Genomic DNA, 24,612 nt, shown 5'->3' on the forward strand with positions numbered 1-24,612 from the left:
TTTTCCCAGAATACTTCAAACTCCTTGCTAGGGAAGGGAATAATTTTTATCATTCCTGACATGCGGGTCTTTTCCCTAATGAAACTAGCCCCATACTGGATACAGATGGGCTTCGGATTTAGGCAGCCAATCCCAAGCAAGGTTACCCTGCCCATGGATGGTCAGTTGTAGTAGCAGCCCACAAACACCAGTCTGGGAGGATGGTCCTGTCTGAAACGAGCCCTACAAAGAAAACCCCTCTGCTCCTAAATTAACCTGGCTACATCTAATGGCAGTGCTTCCTCGCCATCAGGGAAGCCTAAACCCAAATGACCTGGCCTGTCAGAATATCTTAATTCTAGCTGTGGACTTCTCCAATGCATCTCCCTAGCCCAGCTTGCTGTGTATTTGCTCCTTCATGAGCCCTAACCTAAGATATGAAGGCAACCCTCACAGGCAACCTCCTCCTATGGGAGGACTTGGGATTGCTGAAGCATGGCTAAAGGAGGTTCCACAGACACACCTTCAGTAAAGCTTAGCGTCAGGAGTTCCTGGACAATTTTTTATACTCTGGTGAAATTTCCTACACTGAGCTATAACCCACAGCTGAATATATCTGTGTGCATGTGATCCATGCAATCCACAATCCAAGATTCCACAATTTGTGTTTTGTTTGGCTTTTTAATAGGGTAAAAGAACTCCAGCAATGGTTCAATCCACTGCATACCATGACCAAGGTCTAGAGCTGGTCTGCACCCAGGCTCAAACATCTGCTTTTTCTACACAGAAACCTCACCATTAGCTACAGCAACACAGTCCCAGCTGAGCAGTAGAAGGATGGAATTCTGCTGTACATGTGCTGTACCGCTGGGCACAAGGCTTCCCAAGCAGTCCATGAGAAGTATTTCTGACAAAAATACTCCAAGCAAAATTTTGGGAAGGACTATCCTTCAGCCGCCTTCTTACCTCCAAAAATAAGTGTTAGCATCTGTAGGAGAGGTGCAAAAGCAGAAAGGTAATCTTGCTTGCAATACTATCCATGAAATACTTACACCCCTACGCAGACTGTTAAAAAACAAACAACAACCCACACAACTGAAGAGCTCAATTTCATGAGCCCCTAAAGAAGCTTTCTCAGAAGCAATAAAAAAGAAAATGAAATTTACAATGCAGTTTCTCCACAACAGAATAAGTGGAATGGGTAAAGACACATCAAATTAACTCACACTAGCAGAGGGACCCTCCCAGCTGCCACCCAGAGCATTCATGCTACAGAACTTCAAAATAAAAACAGCCATTATGGAATTTAAGACAAACATAATTTTATTGTCTACCACATCACAACTTTTTTTTTTCCCTTTACAAATTCCAAAACAAATGGAAGAATTTTTAAAACGCAATATTATGTAAAAACCCATTTGCCACAGACTACTGTACTCAGTGGAAGTAATATATATTTCAGGAACGTGGCCAATTGAAAAAATAATCCTATGAAATAAACATTGTTCATAAAAATACAGTAAAATGCACTTCTGTCATCTCAATAAATACATTTTAACTCTGTTTCCAGTTGGCATTTTAAGCCACTAGATAGTTTTTAATGAAGAAACTGACGAAGTATAATTTCTTCATATGCACTTTTACAATTATTGCAATAGAATCCAGAACTGTAAGCATTTTCCTTGTAGTCTTTTGTTTCTACCTTTAGGGGAATCACAGACAGGAGAAAAAATTTATCTATAAAATGTGCTACTCCCATATTGATTCCCATTTTGGAAAGAATGTTTAAGGCTTTCTTTCTTAAGAAACAGTCCTCAGAACAAATTGTTTCAAAGAAGAATTCTCCAGAATTACTCAGAAAATTTAAGTCTATTGTCCAGAGTCATAGTTTTGGTTTCAATCCATTTAATATATTTAAAAATTAAACAGTTGTTAGATAAAAATAGACGCTTTAGAACATCTTAAACAACAGCTAAAAGTTTTGTTAGAAAAAGAAAATCTTGCCCTTTTTTACAAATCTTGCAAATTTTTAAATCCAAGTATTGCAGTTCTGCTTCCCATGCACACAGCACAAAACCACACAATTATATATACATAGATCCCTGATTAAGACATTTTCAAAATGGCTTATTAAAAATGTAAAAGTTGAAAATTTCAACTGAAGTCACATTTTGTTTGTCCAAAGAACAGTCATTTCTTCGAAGATGAGTATTTCTCTTCCTTTCCTGTGATGCTTCCTTAGAGGTTGTCTGCCTGTGAGTGAATCAGTGTTTTACACATCACACAGCTTGTGAAAATAAGTTAAGCATTACTGTGCCCAGTGAATGAGTGCCTTTTAAAAAACAAACACATTCAACTCTGTTTCATGGCTGAGACTATGGCTAAGAGGCTGACTGGGTTATCCTTTCTTTGCTGGCCTCCTTCACTTCCACTCATCAGCTGTTTCTGATTCACATGAAGACTGGTATATCTGGCATACTTGATCAAACAGAATAACAACAAGAAAACCCAATTAAAACCCTTTGTGACTTCACAGATTCATTGCATCACCTATAGCTCTTCCATTTCAAACTGTGTATTAAAGCTGTTTGCCATGGATGTATGTTCAAAGATCCTTGTCAGGCTTGGTGTCAGTAGCTCCACAGAATTACATGACAGCTGCTGCGAGGTATCACTCTTCAGGGCCACGATCTGATGCGTTCCAGGATCCCTTCTGTCATAGTACAGAGCCCACAGCAAAGTAATTGTGAGGATCATAGCCAAGATCTGTGTTACTCCAATTGAGATTCCTAGAAATCTCAGCACTTGCAATTGCTTTGTTCCCCTCAAAAAAGTGTACATTTTTTTACCACATCCCTATGAAACAAAAAAAAAAATAATTTAAAAGTTAGTCAATATTATTTGGTTTGCAGTTCCCAAGGTTTAGCTCATCCTACCTAGTGGCTTTCCTGGCTCCACAAAATTTCTCTCTTGCCTCCTTCAAACAATACTTTGAAAATTATTTTGCCTTCTTTTTAATCACTTCCATAATGACATATTCAAGGTTCCTCATACACTGAGAGGTTACTGCACGTGAGCTCTAAAAGATCTGTGCTACTCTAATTTAGTGGGAGTTCACTCCAAGTTCCTATCAAATATAACTGTTTTCTAAAGAAACACAACTGGTTTTCTGAAGGTTTAAAAATCCTCTTAACCATCTTGTTTCTCTCCTTAATTTGCAGGTCTTCAAAGTCAAAGTTGTCAATTATTTTAAACTCAGACTTTTTATACAATTACCACCACAATCTGAAGTTTAAACAATATTATAGGAAATATCTACAGACCTGCATAACCTCATCAGTTTCTTCCCACCTTTTCTCTTTTATCTGGGCTCATTATATGCCACCTTATTTAGCTCCACAGAGAGTCTCTAAGGAGTAGAAAAACCATTACATTCCAATCACCAGTAAGGAACACTGAATAAAATAACCTTTAATGGAGGACTTCTGACAAATTTCCAGAACACAGGGGGTACACAAACAGACTTTATTTAGTACTTAGTGATAATAATACTATGTACATGTGGCATTACACCTACTTTTCATTTCTCAACTACTTGCATCTCCTCATTGCAAAAAGCATATCCACTTACACTAGTTACATTCTGCCTACGACTGTATTTTAAAATTAACTGGCTTAATTTCAGATTTGAATATAGAAACTTTCCTGCCAATTACTGTGATGATGGCATACCAATGGCCAGTTTTGCTTCATATCTTGTGCTGTTGCTACTTAAAGCAACCCGAGCAGGCAGCTTGACCCTGCTCCAAAGAGGTGACAATCCACACACTGTATTAGGAATATGGTCACACATACCACCTCTGCAATTATTTACAGAATAATAATAATTATTTTTGACACAGAAAGGATCTGGTGAAAAACTATGTTAAAACATCCCAAGTTGATGTTTCCCAGAAATGGAAATTTGTTTCTTTCCAAACCATCAGCACATGCTCCAAATTTTGAGTACATGGCCAACCAATAACTACTATGAAAGGCTTTAGAAAAGCTCCCAAGCCCTCTTAAGGCAGCAAGGATCCACAAATAGACACTGGCTCTAGGAACTACTGTACAACAGTACAAACACAAGCTACAATGCTTGTTGCTCAGGAAAGGTGATGCCCAGTCTCAGACAGGATAAAACCTTGACAAGAGGGACCCTTAGTGACTGGCCAATGTTTATTCTCTATTTTAAACTCTGCAAGACTTCACAACCTGCAAAGCTGCAAAACTCAAAGGAACACAAGCACCAACAGAAAATTCAGAGTAACAGACTGGACGGGACAACACCCCAAATAATCAATAGGCATTGGTCCCAGAAGACAAGGAACCCATCAAGATAGGCACTGTCTTCAAAATGTCATTTTTGCGTTTACGTCCTTACTACATGTTTCTTATAGCTTTTCTGTGAGAAGAAAGCAATTGATCAAAGTGACAGAATCTGAAGACAGAACATGCTAAATAACACTTTTCAATCACACTGAAAGTCCCTAAAGCCAACAATTTCAGATGCTATAGTCCCCAGCATATTTGATGAAAGGTCCAATTCTTGCCTCACACACAAAATTCATGCTGCACTCAACAGATTTTCATTGAGTATCTAAATTAAATTAATGCACTTCATGATAATGGTACCAAAGTTAAAGGATCTCAATCTCTTTGCTCCATTCTTCATTTCGCTGCGTTGGCTTCTAAACATTAATACAGTTTAGTCACAGAACAGTGAGTGAATGTGGATTCTTTGACACTTGAAAAGAAAAAGAAAAACTGTAGAAAAAGCATTGTAATTGAACTTGATAAGCAACAAAACATGTCACATTGGTGTCTTCTTGAACTAGAAGGCAGTGCTGTAATTATACTACTTTCCAAATTTGTTTTTAATTACAGACAAGCTGACTGCATTTTAATACTTTTAATAACTTTAAGGAATGAAGGTACATGCTAGTCACAAGTTAAAAATACTCAACCACAGCAGTATTCAAATTCAGTTCATTCATTGCCTAGAGGAAACATCCATTAGCAGAGAGCAGTAACATTAATGCCTGCATCTCCTGCAGTACAGACACATAATTGAGACGAATTATGCCTGAACTAGATAGACTGCCTCCCTCCATTTAATGATATTCTTGCAGTTCTGCTGTAATACACATTCAAAATCAGTTTTAAAATTGAGAAAAATCCAGCCACCCTTGTTATCCTCACATTCATGCATTTTATTTCTGCTTATGCAACACATTCATAGTTGGTAGCCTGCAATCAAAGGGTACATAAATACACTTCCCCTGCAAAAGTAAAAGTTTGTCACTAAAAAGGAAGCTATTGTTGACAGCTCAAAAGTAGTATAAAACTGTGCAGCAATCATTCAGAAGAATTAGCTTCAAATTCCCACAGAGCTATGGATTAAAGGCCTGATTCATATTTATTAAAAAGGCTATTTTATCTTCTCAGTCTTAAAATGGAAACAAACCAGATATTTCTGATTTACTGCAACATCTGAGAATAAGGAGCAGATCTTAAAGAAGGCATTCTCAGAGTAGGAAAGAGAATCATCAGCATATTCAACAGATCTCTTGTATGCTCAAATTTTGAGCATACACAAAGTATACCAGAATACAAAAAAAATATTGACTATGCAATTTTGATTCTTCTGAAGATACCAACTCCTACCAATCCTTTTGTCTAGGTTATAGTTCCTGGTCACAAGATGGGCAGAGCTCCCCTTGTCCTCAGACCACAGTAAATCTCTGAGTTTCCTGCATGTGTCATGATGCATTTCCCTCACAACCACGCTCTAAGGTTAGACTGTTCCATGGACTGCACCAAAGGTGAAGCTTGTCAGAATAAAAGCAGTCCAAGATGACTAACACATTTGAAAAATAGCTTTGAAAATAATACTCTCAAACTAAACTCTAAGCCACCTTTCTTCCTACAAAAATTGTATTGTGAAGGATTCTAACCTAGATTAAAGAAGCTCCAAAATCCCAGTAGAAAACTGCAGCACAACTACAAAAAAAACTACGTGATCAATCCCAGCCAAAACAAACTTCAGTTTTCTGAACTGCTACAAAGAATTTTTCTGAAGTACCATAATGAACTTGCAAAGCATTTACATAAGCCAATTTTAGGCTGGCGAGTCTAATACCATCAGGCTCCCTCTCAAACTACCAAATTATGCAAGTTTGTTTGGAATCACATTCTAAAATGGCTTTTCTCCTTCTAATCTCCAAAGCAGAAGTCAGACCGATTAGCTTTGCAAGTGCAAGCTGGTTTTGCATGATACTGATAAACACATTAGCAAGCACACCCTATGAGCCTGTGAAACAACCCACAGGCACGGACCATGGAAAAAACAAATGTTTTGCCAACCAAATACTGTAAAACTCATAAAGCAACAGAGTATTTTTGTGGCTGGTAAAATAGAATACAGCCTGTCCAGTTTTTTAAGGGATTATGGAGTAGAGAAAGAAAAATATTTTTTTCTGAAAGCTGAATCTATCCAAAATACTCTGGGGTATAATAGGGGAAGAACCATAAATACACCCTTCAGGTTTCTTCCATAAAAAAGCCAGGCAGGCTTTATTAAGTGGGTCTTAACAAAGCCCTGATGTTCTACAACATCATCATCTTTGGCTGTTAATTTTCTACAAGTAGAACCAAAAGAACTTGAACATACAAAGTGCACAGAGAACCACTTTCCCAGAACATGGCTAGGGGAATGAAATATTAGCAGAAGAGATGACATAAGAAAATCCTGCAGTTTCAACAAGACACTCCAATGACTAGTACTCCTCAGAATTTTCTGAGCTTCCCAAGCTCAACAATTTGTTTCTCATTGAGTGACACTGCTTACGTACTCTTGCCTTTTCACATAAGCAGGAAGGATGCTTAAGGCAAATGAACATTCTGCAGCTTCCACACTCTTACACACTTTGAGCACTCTCTACAGCAGAGTTGGTCTGTGTGGTGTCAATACTGGCAGCAGTATTACAAAAAAAACTATTATTGCAAAGTGAGTCCCAGTTCATTCTTCAAGCATGAGTAAGAGACTAGGCTTCTTCTGAGGCCTGCTAAAGTGCTTTGCGATTCAGATACTAACACTTCTAAAGTGTAACCAGTGCTGGGAGCTTTGCCATAAGGCAGGAGAGTCTCTATTATTAGCTGATGGAAAGAAAACAGCCTCTGCCACTGTCTTTAAGGTTCCCTAGCACAGACTGGCCTTCTGAGGCACAGGCCTTTTGGCAGCTCTTCCTTCTCACTTCCTAGTGGAATCACACCAGGCCTGGGATGGATGTCTGAACGTCCATAATAAATTACATCATTTCTGCTCATAGAGTCAATGCCATACAAAAGCATTTCAACAAAACCAAACTGTTTCCTGGCAACAGCTAATATTCATTTTGGCTTGTTTTTACAGTGGGTCTCCCCTGCTTCAGAGGTATCTCTCCATAGCATCTCAACAAGAGCTACATAATTAGATTCTTGTAAGAAGTTTTTTAAAGTGGTAAGAGACTGGGACAAAATAAAATGGTTCTTTGGGTGATCTTCCATAATGCAGAATTTCATTGTCTGCTGGAAAAATATTCATGCTACAGCATGTGGAAGGACACTTCTCAGGCTCATCCTCCTTTCTATGTACCCTATATTACTTTAAAGAAAGCAAATGAAAAAATACCTCTCTTCTCAGAATCTCCTAATTACTTGATGTAGACATGCGGTTTGCCACTACTGGACCACCTGGCCTGTTGGTCATTCTGCTATTACTGAATGCACAATTAAAGATTTTCAGAGGACTGCTAGCATAAAAAAAACCAAAACAACAAAACCCCCAAAATAGTAGGTATCAAAGCAGTCTCCAGGCAAAGGTGACTTTAGACAACATTTTTGTGAGAACAGTTAAAATTGTGTAGTAAAGAACATATTTACTTGTTTGTGTAATTTTCACCCTAAGAACAGTAATGATTTGCTACCATGATCACCTCCCTCACCCACTTTAAAAAGGTCCTCTCCCGATTTTAAGGTTTTTGGTTTAGATTATTTTTTTTTCAGTAATAATCCTAGTGTAATGTAGTAGAGTTAGAGAGAAAGAGCATTTTCACACAAAGTTTCTGTGCATTCTCACAGTGGAGCAACTGAATTACCTGCCTCCTTGCATAAGTCCTGTTAAGAGAGCTCTCATCTTCCAAAGGACTTCTCAAAAGCATCCTTCACTGTACAACATACCACTTCAGTCCTCATTACATCATGGAAAGTAGAATTTCTCTTCATTTGGCTATCTGGAGACTGGACATTACACTAAAACTATTTGTTTGGGTTTTTTTTTTTATTTCTAACTGAAGCAAATTTCAACTCCAACCTAACCACTATAAAACCAATATTCAAGCACATCTCAGATGTTAACTGCACTGCTAACAAGTCATCTCACTTCCAGGTAAGGGTGGGCGGGTTGTTTCTCTCCTTTTTCCTTTCTTTCTTTCTCCCTCTGCTTCAGCACTAATCAATAATAAACATAAACAAACACAACAAATACTTTCCATAAACACAATTACACAACAAGCTCTTCTGCTTCACTGCAAATTATGAGTTTGGAAAATGGATCAGGAAGAACGTACAAAGTCTTCTGAAATATCCACACTTTTCTTCTTACCTCCTGATAAAGGTCACTGAGATCCTCATGATGCGCCTGCTTAGAGCATCCTGGGAACTCCCTGACACAACAGGAGTCAGGCGGCCAGTCCATTTCTGTCATTTCCAGCCAGTCTGTGAAGTACACCACCCCACAACATTTAAACTGCAAAGGAAGGATTAGCCAAGATCAGCAATGATGATGTTGATTCTTCATAAAAGTAAGTCATCAAAAAAGCTACATAAATTCCTGTTAACGACTCCCACAACATTTACATAGGACTAAAAATATTTACAAGAGCTTCCACGTATCCTGTTTTGCTGTACTTTGACATAAAGGTGACATGAAAAATGTAGTGAACAATGAGCACCTCAGAAACAGCCAATGATACTGCTCTGCCGTTTAAATCCCAACTGCTCCCTCAAAGGATGCTTCACAGAAATTGACCTACCATGTAATTCTGCTATCCTTACTACAAGGAACTAACACATTGTAAAGGGTGACTAATGAACAAGTACACCTCTGGCAGAAGGAACTAGTAGGAAAAGGTGATTAAGGTCTTACTAGTGAGGATTATTCCTGCAAGGCTAAAACTATGGACATGTCTGTTGAAAATCAAATGTGAAAAAAACCAGACCTATCTGAATACAGACAAAGAAAAAGATTTTAAAAATGAGTGAAAAGGTATGGAAATGACAAATGCTGAAATGAAAAAGGGAAAAGGAAGGAAGGAAGGGGTATTACACTAAAATAAAAACTGCAACAGAAGAAACCATAAAAGCAAGAAGTCTGGCTGCAAAGCAGATGAGTCATAATTGGCTACAAAAACCACCTGGTCTATCAACCTGTCTTCTCTGCAAAACACACCAAGAGAATTAAAGCCAAATGACCAGTCTATGACATTCCTAGCTGCTGTCACATAAAAAAGGGTTAAAGCAGCTATATCAAATTTTCTTTGGAATTGGATGACGAATTGATATAATGAAAAAACAAACAAACAAACAAACAAACAAGCCTTGCAGCAGGAACAGGAAGTTGTTTTTTTGGTTTTTGGGTGTAGGTTTTTTTTTTCCCATCTGGATGTTCTCTAGTACCAGCCTGAATTTGTTAGTCATCACCTGGTCCCTCTGACCCATGGGCTTGGGAACGTTTGCCCCCCTTACCTGCTTCAGAGTCAGAGTCCTGTATACCACACCTCACTTCAGTCATAACCAAGCAAATCAGTGCCCTGACACTAGGTTAGTACACACTGTGCCTTGACTTCACCAGTCCTCTTACAAATCCCACTTCTTCCTTTTTCACTAGAGCTGTTTTTTGTTAATCAGTTTGTGGGTCAAAATCCTCCCAATGCTCAAGTTGTGGCTCCTCATTGTAATTGCAAAGACTACTCATTAAACATCCTTTTATTAATCTCAAATCTTTTCTTCCCCCTGCCCAGTTCTTCCTTCCTGACTTCAACTGACCCTTCCCATCTTCCTTAGCATAGTCACAAATGATAATAGACCAGCAAGGGGGTTATGGAGAAAAGATATTTACCATCTCTCTCAGATGTGAAAAGATATAGAAGAGTGAGCACAAGGCTGACCAAGGCTGAATCTTTGCAAACAAAATTGCACATTATAATTTTTTTCTTTTGGAAAAAAAGAAAACAATAGTGCTGAGAAAGGCCCCAGGCATAGTGCTCATTCAGATGTAAAGCACATAACAGGCTCACACAACCACCATCTGAGTTATGAGTAGTCAGAGTAAAATTGAGAGTCCACCAATTAGGTAGGAGCTGTAAAAGAGACTTCTTAGCTCACTTCAAACTTTCCCCAGATCATTCCTCTGACCAGAGATGGAATATAGGAAATCTAAGTTCTAAAAGAAACCTTTTCTCCCCTGGAAGAGTTAACGCACAGTTGAAGTTTTATAGATTCCTTTTTTCACATTTATGTTTATTCATATTAAAACCAGCCATTATGATGACACCACAACAACCAGGAGGATAAAAGGCAATTTCTAAATTTAATCAATCTGTACGTTAAAAAAAAAGATACAGTACCAGGTCTATTCAAGGAAAATGAGGCCATTTAATTATATCACCTCAGTTACAGACCAGACACACTCTACCTGTGTATGAAGAATTACTCAGTTTCACAGAGCACTTGCATAGCCAAAGCAGGGAACTGGGGAGGGTGGGGGTGTGTTTAACCTCATGCAGTCCTCACTTTTTCTTTCAGGTTAAGTATAAATACAGACTAACCGAGTGCTGCCAGGAAATGTTTAAATAAACAGGAAATCTGTGCAACAATGATAGATTTCAAGAAGGGCAACACAATGACAGGCACTCAAAGAGTTCTCTTCCTGCATGTGAGTTATATTTGGAATTAATGGGTTTTACCTTGAGCAATTTCATGTTTTTGTAACATAACAGTTCATTCTTTAAAAACAGCTCTGAATTTTAGTAGGCTAGAGGGCAAAGCTGTGAATAGACAAGGAAGCTTTTTGGTTTGTTTCCCACCCCTTCAGTCAAAGGAAATAAAAACCCTGATCACTTTCTCAAACCTCAGCCAAAGAGACAGTGTTTGCATCTTTGTGGAAACTTCCTGTTCCCCTCATTTCCACATGAACACATTATCTTAACCAGGACTGCTCTGTGAGAGGGTAACTAATGGAGTCTACAGGAAAGGGAGCACAGTTTAATATTAAAACAGCCTATAGAAATGTTTGTTTCACTTTATTTGCAGATTCTAAGTTTTACATACATCATATTCTTAAATGTTACAACAGTCCTAAAAGGTGTTGGTGTCCTAACCTTACTGGCAAAGGAGAAGACAGTGTCAGCAATTTAACTGAATTTACTCACATTCTTTTTTTGGTGTTTTAGGGTTTTTAGGACATACATAAGCTCAAGAGTTGGGTATCAAGTGGTGCTAACAGATATCATCACTACACAGGATTTCACATAAAATGAACTTGCATTTATTTACCTATTCACTTAAAACAAAACCTTTTTTAAAAAAAAATAACATTTTATAATATCATAAATAACATTGACCATGCATGTATTACTTCAGATCATGAATTAACTGTCATCTTACCTCCCTCTGGAAGAAATTCCAAGCATGGGTCAGCCACTGGTACCTAGGTAGGCCATAATTGGTCATCCTGGCTTTCAGTGTGATCATATCAGACCACTGCACCGGAACCTAAAGCAAGGAAAGAAAAGCAATTCACACAGTTTGTGGCTCCAAACCCAGAACTTCCATCGATTCTGAGATCTTTCCAATGAAATGACCAAAACAACTTTTAATTAAACAGTAAAATAAGTGCTTCAATTTTTATGATATTGAAACTTAATGACATTTTATTAAAATATCAGAAAAAAGTTATTTGTTTGTGTCCAAATTAATGTACACTGGAAAAGGAGCTGCATTTTGGAGAGATTCAGAGACAGCTGGGTACAATCTGATTATGATATCACCAGATTTTTTACCTGACATAAAACTTGAACAGAGCACCATTTGTCTGCCCCAGTTTAGATATCTCGCTGGTGTCATCTTAGTCAACAGAAAGAAACAGGCAAACATATGGGGAAGTTCACCTCAAGATAAATATTTTAACAGAGCAGATGAATCATTCCATTGAAGTCTCAAATCCACTTTACTTTGTAAAGTGACATACTTAAACGTGTAACTTCTAAATACACAGAATTAGCCGAGATGAATTTTACCCCAAGTCTTTTCAGTGGCTTTGCATGCAGGTATCCTGAATGTACTTGATTTCAGTATCTTGTCCAATAGTAACAGGGAAGTGTAGATAGACATAGAGGCCCCATGAACATTTTTCTTCACATGCAGCCTTGTAAATCTTTCTTTCTGAAAGAAGAATACTTTTAAGTATTTTTCTTTCAAATTTGGCTACTCAGAATTGAGGTGCTCTCCACTGTCAGACTATGACCCTCAGTCAGCAATTTATTTAGAAACAATAGAAACAAGTCCTATGGCACTTGGCATACAATGCAGTTACAAGTCAAGATAACTAACTTCGGCAGCACAAATTTCAGTGTGCCAAATGAAAACAAGGAGCTGAAGACTTTGCAGCACAGCATTCATGCTGAGTTTTGCCTTGTTCCCACTAGCCTTAACAGATACCATGAAAGAAATCACAATTACAGCTTTTATTGGGAGGACGGAGGACCCCAGCTCTTCTAGCAGCTATGACTTAGGTCTCCTGTTCAATTTGGAGTCAAACGTAAGGGCATTCTGCAAATAGCAATAAATGGTATTTAAGAAAAAAATTATCACAATACTTCCTAAGGAGCCTGGAATTCATTTTGCCAGATGCTCTACAAAAAACAGGGACAATCACCACCTGACTGACCCCATAATCCAAATAAGAACATTTCATAACGTTTCAATACCACTGCTAAGTTATACTACATTATCGAAACTTTGGTAAAGCTTGCTATATCATGAATATGAATATGTTAATAATATCCCAGAAACTTAACACACCTTTAATGTAGCAGTTTTTATTTCTTAAGCTATAAAGCATTGAATTCACAACTGTCCACATGAAAAATATTTTAGCAGTAGAATACTAAGGTTATTAAAAACAGTACCACAGAACATTTCTACCACAAACATTTACACTGTTCACTCTAATAAAGTAATTTGGTTTTGTACTCCATGCATTTCTCTTTCCACCGCACTGGAGTTTAGCACTCTGCTTTATTTGGATATTATTTGATATCACTGAAATTAAGTTCATACTTGCCAGACTATGTTTTTATTATCTTATTTGAGTTGAATATAGTCCAAGGTTACACATGTAACACAAGGCATCCAACTTCTTTATGAAAACAATTGAAAGCAAGGAAAAAAAAATAATCAAGAAGCGACAGAAGGAAATTAAAAGCAAATCAAAACAAACTAAACCCTACTGCAGGAAGGCAATTTGAATTCTGGAGCTAAGGAGAGGTACCAGAATCTGCTTGACTGCTCCAAGAATGCCAACATGTCACACTAAGGACCATCAACGCATCTACTAAATAGCTTTCCATCAGTTCACGCATGCAGTAGTGCACAGTAATACACGATCTTGAGATGCATTTGTTTGGCTACACACTAACAGTTTTCTGTAGCGTGGTTTCAGTTTAGCATAAGTTCTGTAAAACTCTGCTTGCCACTGAGATCTACTTATTCATTATTATTTTTCTAATGAGTATCAAGGCTTGACCAATGCCCAAGTAAGCTAAGAACCCACACTGGCTTTTCAATCTTGTGGGTGGACAAATTAGTCATGAAGCACACTTCATGCTGAGAGCTATCATGAGCTGGAAGGAAAATCATTCATACAAGGACTCAGAGCAACTTGTCCACATGCCAAGGACAGCCCATATTTCATCAGCAGAGGCAGTTATCCCCCAGTGGCATTTTTGCCAACATCACTCACCCACCTACACTAACGCCAACTGACTCTTTCAAACCCACCAGTGGCTCATGTGATTTTATGTTACACTGAAACTAATATGACAAGTCACCTGCATGGGTGTAAGAGGGAGTCTTATCAAATAGAGTAGGAGAAAGCATGCTCTAGGAAAGTGACCTACACAGGTATGAAAGAACCACTGAAAGCCAACTGTGCTCTTCCAGACTGCCACATTCCCTAAGGGGTCTCAGCAGCAAGAAAGAAGCAAGAAACCCGAGTCTGGCCCACCTCATCACCTGAAAGGCAGTAGTGTTAGGACAAAGGGAATAAGAGGAGAAAATCAGATGGAAAGAGAAAATACATCCCCAAAAGATAGTTATAACTGTCCTCCTTGGCAAAACCCCCATAGAGGGCAGCTGTGCCCATAGGATGAAGCATGTCTCTGCCTGCATTTCCAGTTTTAAAATGCATCAATGTAAGCTGACATTCAAAGTAAAGGGATAGCCTTTACTGCTGTTACATTAGAACACCCCTCTGGAATCTGTACTGCAAGCAAGGGAATGAAGGCTGATGCAAAGTGCTGACACATAACTTCAGACTTCAAATCTGCCAGAAATTCCTTTGGTCCCAAAAGACTCTCTCCCATCTTACTACAATGTAATTGCTACTCACTGTTGAAAAGACCAGGATATTGGGCATATCATTATTCATAAAAATGTACCAAACTGAGAACAAGATGTAAGGACATAGCAGCCAGCAGAATAACATTTTCTACACTTACCCATTTTCTTGCATGCCAGTTACAAGTTTTCAGTTTGAAAATTAAAGGTTGGTACAGCTATAAAAACTAGACAGATAAAACCTCTTCACAAGCTTACAGAAGAGTGTTTTATAGCCAAGACATGTTTTGCTTAAAACTGGCATTTCTAGCTTGTGGAGGCAGTGTGAAGATTTCAGCAGACAGCAAATCCTCTGTTGAAAGAACATACTGTCTGTTTACAAAGCAGTACACTCAGTTCTTTTAAACATGAAGAACTTCGGGGCAAAATCCCTTCAAATTCTCACATCTCCTCTCTCAGAATACTTATCTTAAGGCTTAAGTTCATTCTTTATCCTCAAAACTTCCACTGACTTCAATGAGAACCTGCCTAAGTGAGAATTAACTAAAAATAAAGTCCTTAGATCAGGGACTGCAGGATTTGGCTCTCCACTATAGAGAGGATAGAGAGAAATTCAGAAGGGACCTTCCAGACAGACAAGATTTCTTAGAATTCTCTGTTTAAAAAAGAGCCAGTCACTTTAGACTGTCAGAATAATGAACAAAGATAAACACCACAGCAATCAGAAAACAGCTAGCTAATGGAAATCTGTTTTCTTCTGTTGAAAAAATGCAGCCTCCTTTTCTGACTCACCGTTATTTCCTGCTCGTAGGTCCAAACACCACAGGCCAGTTCAACACAGAATATTACAAGCAAGCTTCCAAAGTACTGCAGAAAACAGAACGGCCTTATGTTATTTTTGCTGTTCAGTTTAACTTTGAAAAAAGGACTTAACAATTTGAAGGACATCTTGAAACATTAACATTTCACATGACTGAAGACATGGAATGTAAAATACTCTTCTTAATCAAAATATGAAAGAGTCATCTGGCATACTTTCTAAAAGTTTGTCATGTGATTTCATACAAGCTTAACATGAATATTATATGAATATTACAATGGGAAAATAAATTCATTTCCTTGTTGCCCAAGAGCACAAGGCTATCATGACACATTATGCTAAAGCAGATGAAAAGAGGACAATCTTTTTTCCTGTCATATAGGTGAGGGAAAAAAAAAAACAACTCCTCTTTTTTCAGTTCTACACATTTAAGCAACATATACAAATCATGAAAATAGCCAAAAGCAAAAAGAAAAAAATAAACATAAAAAAAGAGCAAATTGACAATACAGAAGCAAACCAGGTTCTTGAAAGCCCTGTTCTCATGCAAATGATTTAGATATTTGAGATCATGCATAAATGTACAAGTGCTAACCACTGAACTACTTAAAAATAGAAAATACATGTATAAATGAAGAAGCTGTACCAGTCTTGATGAAGATGGTTAAGAAAAACTGACTGCTGTGTTTAAAAAGAGCAGAACTATCTTCTATACAGCATCAACAAACCCTTCCTGAACTTCAGGATAAAGCCGCACTGGTGTTATCTATTAAAAGTGATGCATTTATCTTTTGATTAAAGCAGAATATAGCTCCATTCATCCTTAACTCCAAACTTTCTTCCATGTCAATGGACTGAGCTCCCCCTTGTTCTCAGTACACAAGACTTAAAGTTACAGCCATCATGGATTTTAATTTTATTTGAAAATCAAATCACGATGTAAAATAGAATATAATTCAATTAGTAGGGTACATGCCAAAAGGCTCCTAATTTAGTCATTTAATTCTGGAATCTATTTAGGACAGGTATAAAACACATAAAACATGTACTGAGGATACAAGATGGGGGTAAATAAACTATATTATTTAGAATAGAGAATATAAATCCACAAGTAGTGGGATTTAACAGTCACCTACACAGCACCTTTTTCATGCACCCAGTCTGGAACTGAGTAATTCACAGATACCTTGGCAGCCACTGAACAGTGTCATACTTAACTCCTACTTGCTGATCAGATCTATCTCCCTGTATTCAATGCCCTCCTCCTGCAAAGGTCAGTTCAATAAAGATGATATTGAATGAAGACACCCCATTTTTCTAACCTCCACCACATTACACTATATCATCATAGTCAATATAGCTTAACAACATATTGCACACCCTTACAAATCAACACTGTAAGCACATGAAGAGCTCCTGTACAGGCCTTCAATAACCAGTATGTTCATCCTCCAAAGGTTCAAAAGAGGAAAAAATTTTAGTCATACCTTGTAAGAGCCAAGCAGCTTTCTCTAAAAAATAAAATCACAAACTTCTAGACAATGTATCCACTATCACCGTAGTGCCTGCAAGTTACGCAAATACTCTGCATACTCTGCAAATATTCACTTCAAAAGGAGATAAGAATACCACATGCTTTAGCTCTATTAATTCATATTAAAAAATGTTTAAGGATATTGTGGCTAATACTGACATTTTAGAGAGGAAGAACAACAAAATATTTTAATGAAAAGCAAACTTGAGTACTCAGCTGACAAAGAAAATTTTAGTGGCTTTATACTCTAATTAGATATTAAGCCTGGGACTGCCTGCTATCACCAAATCTTATGCCAAGCTCACTGATTATGGTAAAAGCAATACATGTGCGAGTATATGTATGGCACTCTCTGGAAAACTCTTCATTTGCAGTTCCTTGCAACAACAATTATTCACCAACCTTAACATCTGAAACATCCTTGGTTTTGTTTAGTTAGGAAAGTTCATGTTAGCAATTGGAGAAAGAAGACCCAAACCCAAGATTTTCTCCGGTAACTGAATCTAGCCCAGGACAGAAAACTATTTAGCCAGATTCACTCATAATCCACTACTGAATCTGCCAGGAAATGAGCACTCCTGACTAGCTACATCTGGACACATCAGGGCCCTGTAGAATCAAGCCTTCTGTCCTGAGAAAGCACATCTTCTGCCCATAAGGCAAAGGACAAGACAAAACACACAGCATTTACATGAAAGCACACACTAGGATATGAGCAACTGCAGACATACCAAACTTGTACAAAGGAGCTTCAGTTTCCCTCTTCTGCTGAAGGGGAATATTATACCTCTCTCTAAATGCAATGGTTTGCAAAACAAATAATTCTTATGACAGTTGTGTATGTGTGGAAAAACCCTCTAACCATTATTTAAATTTCCTACCCTTAATTTCCATCTTCCAAAACCAGAAACTTACTGATTTCAGTGCTTATTCCTTGTCCCCAATTAGATTCCCACAGGACTCTGAATGTTAAATGCATCTTCCTGCATTTACACACTTCTGCTTTTTGCCAGAAACTCGAATGTGGTTTTGAAGCAAGACTTAATATTTCTTCCTATGGGCTGAGTGGGTACATTCTGTAAAGGAGACTAACCCACTGAGGAATGCTATTGAGCACTACGCACAAAACTGTGCCAGCAGGTCACTGATACTACCTTCTACAGCACACCTCCCTCAGAACAGTTTACCGAGATATTTTCTATGTTTTTTTTTTGTTGTTGTTGTTTTGTTTCTAGGTTTTGGGTGGCACAGAAAGGGTAGGATAGGGAAAGACACAAAAGGAAGCAAATGTTTTTGCAAAGATATCTACAGGTCATCATAAAATAATAAAAAAAAAATCTATAAGCAATTAATGCAAACCCACAATCACTTTAAAAACAAGAGACTTTTCACATGGTAAATACTAAAGACTTTTAACATCCCTCTTTTGAAGGCAACTGCTAATCGCTATACTTCTCCCCCCAGACAGACTATGCAAAGTCATCAGAAAATTGAAGTGGCTCCTTCATCCTGTTACAAACCTGTCAGAGTCCATTTCATTGAAAGATTTCCTCCAGCAAGGAGGAAAAAGCTAAACCAGCAAGGCTGTGAAAAAAGCTAAAACACTGCTTCCTTAAGAGTGGCTGAATGACTGAAATGCTGGTGGAAAACACTCTTTTGAGAGTAACAAATCAATGTAAGAATATTTGCCAATAAGAAAAAATAGAAAAAAAAAACCCTGCAGTGGGCATTTACTGCTCCTAAGCCACAGATATGCATGTGGCCAATACACTAAATTTTAGCACCCCTGCAATGTCAAATGGATGTGTCAATTAGCAGGGCTAGTTCTTCTGCAAGCTCCTCATTAAGCTTGCGCACCACCACTGGCCACAGGGGATAAAGGCAGGCAGCAGTTCAGTAAAGCAGTAGCTTTCCAACAGGAGCTTCTCCTCTAATACCTTGAACCTTGCAAAAGCACCTGGGCTTTTCTTCTGCAGCCTTGGATAGGTATATGCGTGTGGCTCCATCTTCAGAGCACAAAGCTGCACCACTGACAGCCTGCAGAGGCTTAAACAACTGGAAAGAAGTGAGAACAGGAATAAAGTAATGACAGTAATAAAGTAATGAGAGTAATAAAGTAATAAACAGGAATAAAGTAATAACAGTAATTCACTTTCAGAGAAAAGCAAAGACAGAGGGGTGAAGGGCCAAGGAAAGATACTGAAGATATTCCCTGTGTGAATATCAAGTGCAATTACCTGTCCAGTGTGTGTAATCACCAGCCCTGCTCTGCTGGAATACTCTTCATGTGGAACAGGGTAAAAGTGACTACAGCTGACATCCTCACCCTGCCCTGAAAACTCTGATGCAGAAACCACTCACAGCAACAGCACAGAAACCCACCACGAGTACAACCTGCTAGTGCAGAGATACCACCAGAGCATGCTCAGCTTCTAACAGTCTCAAGAGAGGTTTTGCTCTTAAGCAGGTCAGACAACCGTAGGTCCACTTCTACAGGGAATTCATATGTAAGGCAGAAGGACAGTGGGATAATGGATATACTGAATGGAAATCCGGTGATGATGAAATTCAGCCACAGAAGGGAGGTAAACATTAAGAAAATAATCAAAGACAGAAAAAAAAAATTAAAAATGGGTACCAGCATTAAAGTAATAGTTTTTGTTTTCATTCAGATGGCTTTCAGATAGCTATACACATAAAGGCTATCAGAACCCGAGAAAGTACTCAAAACATATATGTTATTTTCAAATATGGATAAAAAACATCAAAATAATTCAAACCTATTTTTAGAAAGATCTGTGCAGACTGTCCAAACAGGATCAACAGTTTCAGTCTGAATAAAATTCCTGTACACCACAGTGGCATCCCATGGGAGCGTATAAGCTCCATATATGCCAGTGCTCCATACATGGAGCATACATGCTCTGCCATATGCCAAAATGTCTTTGTATTTCTCAATCTAAGGCTAAAACCTGAACTACAAGAGTAATTTAGCTTAATTAAGTTATGAGTTTTTCTTCTATTCGTTCTACCAAGCTAAGCAAACCACCACCACCACCAAACACATTACAGGAACACATTTTTTCTTGATCATCTCAACCATTCTGATATAAACACAAAAAAATATAGCAAATCCAAGCACAAAATCACTACTGCAGACATGCTGCATTTGTTTAAAAAGTGTTTGCTCCAACAATTCCCATTCTGGTCTGAGAGCAACAGTGAACAGCGCACACATGAAGTGCCTCTCAGCATAAAATCTGCCCCCTCATGGCTTTCTATACGGCAGAGTACAGGGCTTTTTTTATGGTGCAATGATGGGCAATGGCAGGCAATGGCAGTGAAGGATATAAAGCATGAAGTACAACAGTTTATGTTTTTTTCCGAGATGTAATACAAAACTCTTACTGTTGTTCTAGAGATTTTTTGTTTTGACTTGAATATGCCACGAGTCCTGCAATTAATCACTTAATTTGTCTATGCTTTTCAGGCAACAGGTGATGAAAACTGGTGAAAAATAACCTCTATTTTTGTTACTAACACAGCAACAGGAAATCGGAAAAACTGGGACTTCAGAAAATGCAGTATATGGAGAGAGTCTAAAAATTTTGCTCCTCCTCCCACCCCAGTCACCATTTCAAATACTCTTCTCCAAAGTATTTCCAAGAACACTGATTTCCCTTTTTTTTTTTTTTTTGGACAGTGGAAATATTAAATCCTAATTACATTTAGGAAAGGAAAACTAGAGATAAAATTCTTGTGTCCTGCAGTAGCCTCCTTCAGTGCAATAGCCAGGGCAACGTGAATACCCCGTGCCCTATTATCAGCCATCTCAATCACCCCACTGGCAGAGATACAAAAACCACATGACTATCTTCAAAGGATGCCCTTCCAAACGCTAGTGTAACCATTACGCTAGAAATGAAGCTATGAGCAGAGGCCCTCAGAAATTTTATGGCTATAGGTACTTAGTGACCAACAGGTCACTATAACCCTCTGGTGCGAAGCAGCCCAGGCAGGTAAGGATAGCCATACTACAAAGCCATGCATACACAGGTATGCTCCTAAAGTGATACCATGTGGGTTCTTTTTGCTCTGCCACAGCTGGGTTTGGCAATTTTTTGCCAATGACCTATGGAATGCCTCATCAGCATTCAGCTACTATAACCCGTAAAATCAGTGGGCTGTTAGCCGATGCACAAGGAGAATCAAAGACCCGAACACATGCCCAGTCATGCTCACTTGGAAAATTTGGTCTACAAGACTTTAGAAAGCCTTCCTTTTCTGAGCAAATGTATCTTTTATAAGGAGGAAATTCTTTCCTGTTAGGGTGGTGAGGCACTGGAATAGGTTACCCAGGGAGGCTGTGAATGCTCCATCCCTGGCAGTGTTCAAGACCAGGTTGGACAAGGCCTTGGGTGACATGGTTTAGTGTGAGGTGTCCCTGCCCATGGCAGGGGGTTTGGAACTTGATGATCTTAAGGTCCTTTCCAACCCTAGCTATTCTATGATTCTATCTTTCGTTGAAGGACCAGTGTACTTTCTAATGAATCATCATTCACATGCTCTGCGTTTCATTTAATAAACATCTTTTTCATGCTTTATGACTCTCCTCCCAAGAGTTTTGTTTCCTTACACAAGGCATAAAACTTTTTTCTCCCCTCCTCTGATTCAAGAGAAAACACAACCCTTATGTCCTTATGTCAGAGCAAATGAAAAGTAACTTATTAGCAAGTCCAGCCTCCTCAGACTTGCTGTCTGGCACTCATACCACCCTCTCGGGCAACATGGTCCATATGGCAAGAGAGGCAAGGAAAGCTCGGGGAGGGAAGGGCAGGGTCTAAATGAGATTCCAAGGGTAAGGCAGCTGCAGAATGAAACCTTACGGGAATCTCTGAAAGAGCAGAGTATATGGTATGTAAAACAAATGCCAGAAGATTTTAACAGGCTTATGTATAGCATTTCCCGATGGCTAACAGCATGAGAGAGTCAGCTTTGTTCTTTGGAGACACAAGCCATCCAGACATCTGTCTGCACCCTAACCACCATCACTAGATCACCAACAGGAACCAGACTCTTTCTGTGCAAAATCCAGTAAGAAGTCCCTCCTCCTTCAGTAAGTTATAAGCTACAGTTCCCTTTATTTATTACAGCTTACAAAGTAAAGAGGTTATTTTAATGGTTATTTTAATCCAGCTATATTCTTTAAAAATGAAGCACTCATTAAACAGACGCAGACAAGCTGCATGGAAAACTGAAATCCTCTGTTTATCCACTTCGGCACAACAAACTTTCCCCTGCCTGCCCTGCTCCCTTCCAGCTCCCTCAGCCCTGCCCTGAAGGGATTAACAGTTCATTTGTCATTCCAATTTAAAATTTGGTTTGCTTGCTTGACAACGCAGAAATCTGTGAGAAACACAGTCATGAGTCAACAAAAGAATGGGCTGAAGCCACCAACTTACAATATTAGCTACTGAATGCCATCCAGTTCTTCAAAATAAATATATTCCACAGCAAAATAATCAAATATCTCTATTATTTTAGATTTGTTTTACCAGATCACAAAATTTTATCAGTGTCTTCCAGCTTGTAACCTTTGCAAAGTCCAAGTTTTATATGAGTTACAACTTTTCCTAGAAACCTTTGTAAATAACTTCCTGAATAAAAAAAAATTGAATTATGGCAGTGAACATTACAATCTTCTAAGGTATGTGTCCAAGTTCTTTTGATTGACCCCTGTGCTTTTTCAAAACCTAAATAAATCTGTTTATGAATAGTTAGGACTTTGTTCACAGCCTAAATTCTTCTGCGAAGTACTAATGACCTGTTTTAAATGTTTACCTTAATAGTTAATCTTTGCTTTTATAAAGAAAGAGGTATTATTTTGGAAATAAGAAAATGCACACTTCAGATAATTATTAGGATTTATTTGCTCAAGGCTCAATTACCTAAAGTCAGTGAACTCCAAGGAATAAGGGTTGTTGTTGTGAGGGTATGGTAAAGTACTGAACAGGACATAGGTAAAGATAGACATTAGACCATTATTTCCTCACAGCTCAAAATATTCCCTTCCCCCTACTTTTTATTCAAAACTAAAGTTTCCTCTTCCACACAGATTTTCAAAATACTTCATCTCTCTACCACTTCTTTATTTTTTTACCAAGGAAATCAAAGGAAGGTCCTTTTTCCTTGTAAAATAGACCAGTTTGGTTCTGACACACAATAACTCTGCCTCAGCATGCCCAAAACCACTTCAAGCATTCACCATTTTCAGTGAAGAAGTGCTCTCAGATATAAAACCAATACCACAGCCCTGTGCACACAGCACAGTGTCTCTGTGATTAATTAGTCAAAAGGGCAAGATTAGGCAAGAAAAAGAGATTAATTTAACTGTCAGGGCATGCTCTCCACACTCAGTCTGTGGCAACAAGAATGTAGTTGAACTACAGTGTCAAGGCATACCCCAGCAGTGAGGCTGGGCTGCATTTCAGACAAGACACTGAGCTTGGCTTGGCTTTGTGGATCTGTTTACTCATTTACTCCCTCCTTGCTCTCAGGGACCCTCCCATTCCCTATTCCTTTTAGCACAGGGGAAAAAAAGAAAAAACAAAAACATGGAAAATTGAGCTGGGAAAGCAAGCAACGAGAAAAGAGGAGTTAGGAAGGACACTGGAGAAAACGTACACTATGGCAGCAAGACCACGTATCATCTCCGCAGCTCCCCATCTTCTTTTCTCCGTCAAGATGCAGCACCCCTCACTCCCATTCTGGTATCATTCCCAGCTCTCCAGCCTCAACCTCAGTCCCTTGAACCTATAATCTTATCAATCCCTGTCTTTTCAATAGCTTCCTGGTACCCACATCCATCATTCCCCTTCACCTACCCTTCTATTACTACCTGTCCTCCTCTATTCAACAGGGAGTATCTTTCCAGAGACCTTTTCAGTTCTGGTGTCATTTCAGTCCCTTCTCCTGCCCTGGCTATCAATGACTTTCAAGAACTTGAGAGGGAGGAAGCAGTATTAACAGTGTAACAAGTGGGAATGGGGGGAGGATGGGGGGTGGGGGTGGAGGGTGGCCAAGGGACAGGAACAAGTAAGATAAAAAGAGCAAGGCTTGCTGCAAAAGTTTTGAGTCATGAGTCTGGACACAGTGACACTCAGTAAAAACAATACTCAGGACAAACATCCCCCAGAACAAGAAAAATAGTAACTCCATTAGCTGAGCTTAAAAGTATAGCACACAGTGCAATGCGTGCCACAGAATTCCAGGCAGTATGTTTCATGCCAAAAACATTCTGGAACCATAAAATACCAATATTGACAGATATTTACCTTTCAACTTCTCACTGCACCTTCTCCCTAAAGGATGAGCAACTGACTCTTCACTATTGCAAAAGTATGCAAAAAAGCAACTATTTTAATTGACAGCATCATAACCATGCTTTCTGAGCTTGCTGTTGTGTCGTGGTTTAAGCCCAGCCAGCAATTAAGTACAGATGCTCAATCACTGTCCCGAAGAGCAGGGAAAAAAATGCATAAAAAATATGGGTTGAGAAAAGAACAGTTTAATAATTGAACAT

General features: G+C 38.6%; 1 protein-coding gene across 8 annotated transcripts in view; it reads right to left on the reverse strand.

Moving 5' to 3' along the window:
- Positions 1-1,337: 1,337 nt before the first annotated feature.
- TSPAN12 (tetraspanin 12) overlaps positions 1,338-24,612 on the reverse strand; it is a 43,474-nt gene continuing 20,199 nt past the window's right edge. For all 8 annotated transcript variants that reach the window (XM_057412141.1, XM_057412134.1, XM_057412138.1 and 5 more), the window contains 4 exons: positions 15,469-15,543; positions 11,725-11,832; positions 8,663-8,806; positions 1,338-2,835 (listed from right to left, as the gene is read on the reverse strand). In XM_057412141.1, the coding sequence (XP_057268124.1) occupies positions 2,530-2,835; positions 8,663-8,806; positions 11,725-11,832; positions 15,469-15,543 (633 nt within the window). In that variant the 3' untranslated portion in view covers positions 1,338-2,529. The remainder of the gene's footprint in view (positions 2,836-8,662; positions 8,807-11,724; positions 11,833-15,468; positions 15,544-24,612) is intronic.

The sequence above is a fragment of the Pezoporus wallicus genome, unplaced genomic scaffold (genome assembly GCF_028554395.1).
Source record: "Pezoporus wallicus isolate ANWC-B61680 ecotype Strahan unplaced genomic scaffold, APGP_CSIRO_Pwel_v1 contig_3858, whole genome shotgun sequence".
NCBI lineage: Eukaryota > Metazoa > Chordata > Aves > Psittaciformes > Psittacidae > Pezoporus > Pezoporus wallicus.